The sequence below is a fragment of the Castor canadensis genome, chromosome 11 (genome assembly GCF_047511655.1).
Source record: "Castor canadensis chromosome 11, mCasCan1.hap1v2, whole genome shotgun sequence".
NCBI classification, from domain to species: Eukaryota; Metazoa; Chordata; class Mammalia; order Rodentia; family Castoridae; genus Castor; species Castor canadensis.
Genome location: NC_133396.1, coordinates 783,841 through 790,175, shown reverse-complemented (window position 1 = coordinate 790,175; position 6,335 = coordinate 783,841). Strand labels below are relative to the sequence as shown.

General features: G+C 55.6%; 1 protein-coding gene across 1 annotated transcript; it reads right to left on the bottom strand.

The window, feature by feature from the left end:
• Window positions 1-4,131: 4,131 nt before the first annotated feature.
• LOC109702261 (testis-expressed protein 19.2-like) lies at window positions 4,132-5,283 on the bottom strand. The gene has a single exon (XM_074048901.1). The coding sequence runs from the start codon at window positions 5,281-5,283 to the stop codon at window positions 4,132-4,134; it is 1,152 nt and encodes a 383-aa protein (XP_073905002.1).
• Between the last annotated feature and the right edge of the window lie 1,052 nt (window positions 5,284-6,335).

Sequence of the window (6,335 nt, the reverse complement as noted above, 5' to 3'; positions counted from 1 at the left end):
AGCCTCAGGTCGGTCCTCACAAGGCTCTGAGCCACCAAGAGAGGAGGTTCAGTCTACCCCATGCTACCTACAGAGCCGAGGCCCCAGCTTTCTTTGTGTGTCAGCCCAGGAGGTGCTGCCCCAGTGACTAGGCCCAGCCCACACTGTGGACACGGTGTTGCAGACAGCACGGGTTGATTCTTCATTTCTACAGTAGTTCAAGTGACTTTAAAAGCAGTGAAAATCACAGGTGAGCAAAAAATGTGACCATCCTGTGTCATCTGCCCACAACAGTGGCCTTAGCCACACCAAGTACTTGGTCCTCGCACCTACAGCTCCTGCCTGAGGGCCCATGATTCAGTCAGCCCCTGCTGTCTACTTCACTCTAGTAGGTGTCTACTAGCAGCCATACCAGCCAGGTCCCTGAGATCACAGCGTCTGGTCCTCGAAGCCTCAGAGGACCTGCACATGCTCACACATGTAACACCTGCAAATGGGCCTGCTCTCTCACATATGCAAACCACACTTACTGTCAGCCTCAAAAACTAGGGCAAGTGGTTGAACTGGACAGAGGGGAGGAAGACAACATGCCGGGGTGGCTCCGACATAGCCTCTCATCCCAGCCTTAGCCACATGCCAGGACTTAGGACATTGCAGACGCACCGATTTCACAGATCCCAAAGCCAGGGCACGGGAGGTGGCAGAGCAGGGAGGTCTCAGGAATGTTTAATAGCCAGGACTGGCTATTGATTTTCAGTTCTTCCTGGGAGCCAGGCTGGGGACAGAGCCTACATACAGCTGTAACTCCCTGCAGGTCTGAATTTGGGAGTACTGATGCTCCAGCACCTGTTCAGCCTGGAATGGCCACTAGGGGAAGCTGCAGGCAAACATAAATTTCACAGAGTCCCAGCCTGGAAATAGATCCTGTGGGCTGACCAGTCCTCCACCTTGTCCAAGATCCCAGGAGGAACTTGCCCCCGGCCAAATGGTGGTGACCAGGTGCACCTGGACCGGACCTCCCCTCCCCAGTTTCCACAATCTTTTCTCTACCAAAAGGTATGTGGGCTTGATTCAGTCCTCTTTCTGGACCATGTTTTCGGGGTCAGGAGGATGGAGAGGATCTCAGTCCAAGGCTTTCATACCTGCACCCTTCCTGAGCAGGAGGCTCAGTACCTGGGCAGGGAGAGGCACCAACCCAGGCTTCTCTAGAGAAGAGGTGGTAGCTGGACAGGACCCCAGGTTCCCACCTGCCTGCCAGGAGCAGGTATCTAGCCACTGAGAGAAGGGGTGCCAGCTGGCTTTGGGGCCCTTTGTGCATCTAACTGAGGCCCCTCATAGAGTCTCTGGGTGCAGTGCATGGTGATGAGGCAGTGGGGGGCATGTTTAGAACCAGGAGAGCCTCCCTGGTGCATCTTGGCCACTGTCTCCAATGTAGGAGAGCACAGCCTGTGGGTGGGACGCCAGGGAGTCCACACAATCTGAGCCTCCCAGCTTACATCTTCCATACAACTTTGGTTTTGCTTATACTTCAAAACAAACAGGTTAAACTTGAAAAAAAAATGTAAAGCTGTTTTTAACCAAAAAAAAAGTGCTATAGTGCGCAGTACTGTTGCTATTGACTACGGTGAGGCTTCCATGAAGACAGATGGCCAGCACCAAGGGTCAGGTGGGGTGACACCGCTCTGATTTGCACAGAATATCTAATTCTTGACTTTTTCCTTAGCTTCTTGTAGTCTTTTTAAGGAGAGGCCATTCTGTAGGTAACGGGAGGAATCAAAATCAGCCATGAGGTTCCACAAGATGCAGCTCTGTCCCTTCACATTTGAGTCATTGGAGAAGGGTCTCCTGCTAACAGAGCTCCACAGCAACCAAGCTGTGCCTCAGTTTCCCGGTGGGGACCAGGGAAGGGGGTTTTGTCCAGGGCATTGTACCTGGAACTTTAGAATCAGGGAGCCTCCCTCAAATGCTCCCCAGAGCTCTGCATCCGCTGCAGCAGTCTGAGGGAGGGCAAGTGAGTGGCCACATGCAGTGCCCCTCCACATAGCTGCTGGAGCCCTGGGTGGGGAGACCGGGTCCCCTGTGCCACCTGCTACTGTAGGGTTATAGACAGAGTATACACAGGAGCTTGAAAGCTGTTTCTGACCACCAGGCTTAGGTTTGCTTCACATCTATTTCCTTGACTTGCTGTGTGGAGCTGAAGTGCGAGGTTGCCTGTACCCCAGTCTTGAAAGGTTAGGAACCTCAGGATGTGGGGCTCAAACTTCCAAGTGTCTGGAAAAAGTTGGCAGTGGAGAGGAGATGTGGTCACCTTCACAGGCAGCCTTTTTCTAAGCTGGATGGGGCCAGGGAGGCTCAAGGGTCTGGAGGGCCAGTGATTCCAAAGGTCTGAGTGTGGGTGGGACCTCTGTCCCTTCCTCCAGTCCTGACCCCAGATGCCAGTCCCCATCCCACCCCACCAGGCTGCTCAGAGTTGTGTCAATGACACTTTCTCACCTGATTCACATGACAGCCCCACTCTTGAAACTGTTGATGAGGGAAACCCCCAAGCCTAAGGGGGCTTGCTCATCAGGGTCCTGCATGGCCTCTTCCAGCACCTGACTTGGGACCCAAATGGCTAGAAACCCACCTTAAGTGGTCCCAAGTTCTCTGTGTTTTCCAGAAGGCCAGGGCCTAAATACAAGGTGGAGACCAAGGCCTAAATACAAGGTGGAGACCAAATGTGGCAGCATGGAGCTCTCAGGGAAGGGCTTCAGGGGTCTTCTGGTCAGGGGCTGACATCTGCATAGTCCCAGAGGCCTCTGGAGGGGCCAGAGGCTCTGGACTCAGGAAAGCGTAATGCACACCCCATAGGGCTAGGCACAGAGCTGGCCACAAATGATGTCAGCACCCAGACCTGCCCTTCTTGGAGCCATTCCGCCTACCTGAGCATACACAGAGACTGCACCTTTAGATTTTTCTTTCAAAACTAAAACTCATGCCAGGCAAAGTGGTTCACACTGTAATCCAGGTATTTGGGAGCAGGAGACAGGAGGATTGTGAGATCAAGACCAGCCTGGGCAGTTAGCAAAAACAACAGAAAAAGCAAAGGACTGGGGGGCAAGTCTCAAGTGGCAGAGTACTTGCCTGGAAAGAACAAGGCCCTGGACTCGATCCCCAAACCCTAAACACTGTAAGTATCCATAGGAAAAAATAAAACAGTATGTATCAAGTGCTAGCGAATGCACGACTGGCCATGTTAGCCCTCCTATTTGCTTTCCTGTTTTCTAAACCCTGACAATGAATATGCATTATCTGAAATGAGCAAACAATGCCTGAAGTCATTTTTCAAAGGCCATGATTAAGTCAGGCCTCCAGGAGACCCACAGAGCAACGATGGGAAACCTGACCAGGGCACATGGAGGTGTTTCCAAATGAGAACAGATGGAGGTGGGAGCTGGGGTGAAGGAGGGCCAGCCACAGTGCCCACACTCATGTTCAACACAGGGCCCTTCGTTACAGTCGGTTAGAATTTATGGGCTTATAAATAATGTGATTGATAAACACCAGTAACACATCTCCCCACATGATCATGAAACAGACCAGAAACCTCATCTATCTCCTACCCCCATAGCCTGGTGGGATTTCCAGCCTTCAAGATGATCACAGAGCCTCCAGGAGACAAATATGAAGACAACCACACAAACAGAGGACTGACTACCCAGGGCGAAGCAAAGCTCTTAGGACTTTATTTAACCAAAAACAACATGTGAAGGAACAGGAATTAAACAGTCACAAGACACAAGTGCCCAACAATTGAACCAGGTCTCTTCCCACTGAAGACCAGAAACCCCAGAGTTGCTGCCAGGGTCCTGTGGCACCTCAGAGACCATAATAGCAAGGGACAGAACATGTGCCACTCATCTGTGTGATCCTTGGTGTCACACACAGCATTCCCTCTGCACCAAGGGTAGACCTAGTACACCATTCTGTCCCTGATCCCAACATCATGAGAGGCACAAATGTCCACCCCAGCACGGCCAGGTCAGCATCACCTTCCAAACTACTTGGCAGTCAACTGATAGAACTTAACTCCTGATTCTACCTGCAATCTTTTCTTCTGACCCCTCAGGTCCCAACACCCAGCCCCTAAGGTGGGTCCACACTCTGACTCCATCAGTGAAGGTCCCCATCCTGTGCCAACTGCTCCACTACTGCTGGAGAGGAGCTGTTGTTGGAACTTCCTGGTCCCTGGTGTTCTGGAGCAGGCAGGACAGTGGTGGCTGCCTGGGCCTCAGGCCCTCCATTCTGGGGCCCAGGGCTAAGGGACTGGAAGCAGGGCAGCTGCTCTGGGGCTGAGGCTTCCACAACATTGAGCCTCTCCCCAGACCCCCCAGGCCCGGTGCTCCAGTTCTCAGCAATGCCAGGATCTTGTCCTTGGGTGGAGGACTTTGGCTTAGAGGCTGAGCCCCCCTCTTCTGCCTCCCCCTTTCTACAGAGTGAATAGGAAATGATTTTGAACCCTTTCTTCTGCAGGACAATGTCTGCAGGGACTAGCTCTACCCCGAACTCTGTGGTCTCCAGAATGCTCAGCTTCTGCCCAGGCAGGTCAGGCTGCTGGGGTGCATCTTGGAGCTTCACAGTGCATACCTCACCAGCACTCAGCAGGACTTTCCAGTGCTGGTCTGAAGCCCTCAGAACACAGCCTGGAATCATCTTCCTGAAGTAGGTGGCATCATAGTGGCCCACCATGGAGAAAATCTGCAGGCCTAAAAACCAGGCCTTCATCTCCACAGGGTCCACTGGCAGGTTGGTGACCACCTCCAACATCATGGGCTCCCTGGAGGGTAAGTCCGTGTTGAAAAAACATGGCCGTGGGATTGGGGGTTGTGGCCAGTGTGAGCAGGGAGGAAGCCCCAAAAATCTCCAGGGAAGGGCCTGGGTCCAGTCATCATCCTCTGGGCCCAGATCCAGAGGCACTGCCTCCTCAGGCCCCAGCTCAGTTGGCACAAAGGGGTGGTCCAGGCCCACTGCACCCAACTCCCCCGGAACAGATGCCAGGGGCCCTGGCCCCCCAAACTCAGCACCCCCCATTGCAGGCTGCCCAGAGCCAAGTCCCCAGCTAGGCCCTGGCCAGGTTGGCCCCCCCTGCTCAGGCCCTACCGCAGGAGATTCCAGGGGATCAGGGTCCCAGTCTTCATCTCCCTCGTCATCCGACTCCAGGGTGTCTTTAAGGTCCAGAAAGGCAACCTTGAAGCAGGCAAAGCAAAGACCCAGTGGTTCTCCGTGGAGCAGCTGGTACATCCAGGACGCATAAAGGTAGGCCATGCCCTCTCTCCCATGGCGCACACTCACAGGGGGGCACATGACCCTGTCTGCCTCCTGTGGGTGGACAGCAGGGCAGGAGCTGATGGGGCAAGGAGGAAGGGGAAGAAGGAACAGGAGAAAGGGGAGGATGAGAGCGTTCCTCGTCTAGGGAAGTGGGGTGGGGTGGAGGAACGGGGTCCCAATTCAACAGGACCTGTAGAGGTTGGGAGGCTTGTATTTTCAGAAATTCTCAGCCGTGCTGCAGTCCCTGGGGAGCTGAAAAGCAAAGGAAGTGAGGTCAGGCGACACTGGCGGGCAGGGTGACGGGGCAAGCCAGGCGAGGGGTGTCGTGGACCTGGTGTAAAGGGTCCGGTTCAGGCCAGGCCTCTCGGGACAGACTCTGCTGGACTTGAGGCGCACAGGTCCTGACGTCCTTTGGGCAACCCCGCCAGCCGCTGCAGCTCTCGTCAACCCGATCCCCGAGAACCCCAATATACACCCGGGCAGCCTGGTCTGTGGAACTGAAGATGACCAAGGAAGCGCGAGCCTGGACCCTGATGCCCAGGCTGCGCCTGCAGGACAGAGGCCCATAAGGGGCTTCAGCCCACCCAGCTCCAGACTCTGGCGCCCCGCCCTGCTAGGCCCCGCCCTGCTAGGCCCCGCCCACTCGGCCCCACCCCGACAGGCCCCGCCCCGTCCTCACCAGCCGCCCTCTGCTCCAAGCAATCCTGGGGAAAGGCGGAGCTGAGCCCGCCGGGCGCTTATAAAGGGCCACCTCCCATGGTGCCCCGGGCTCATCTGCATATCTCCCATGAGCCCCGGCCCCAGAAGGAAAAGGGCTGAGCTGTCTCCTGGCCCAGGCAGCCTCGTCTGCCCTCCGGCGCCCCCTCTGGACGCCCAGCGCAGCGCCTCCTCCTCGGGCCACGCCCACCGCTCCGCGTCCTGCGTGTCCTGCGCGGTTCTGGGCTTCAGCAGGCGGGTGCTGCCCAGGCCCCGGGCCCTGTCCCTTGGCGGGACTCGAAGGCCCTGTCCTGGGTCCTGGCACGTGTTTTCAAAGGCAGATTTCTCCTTTG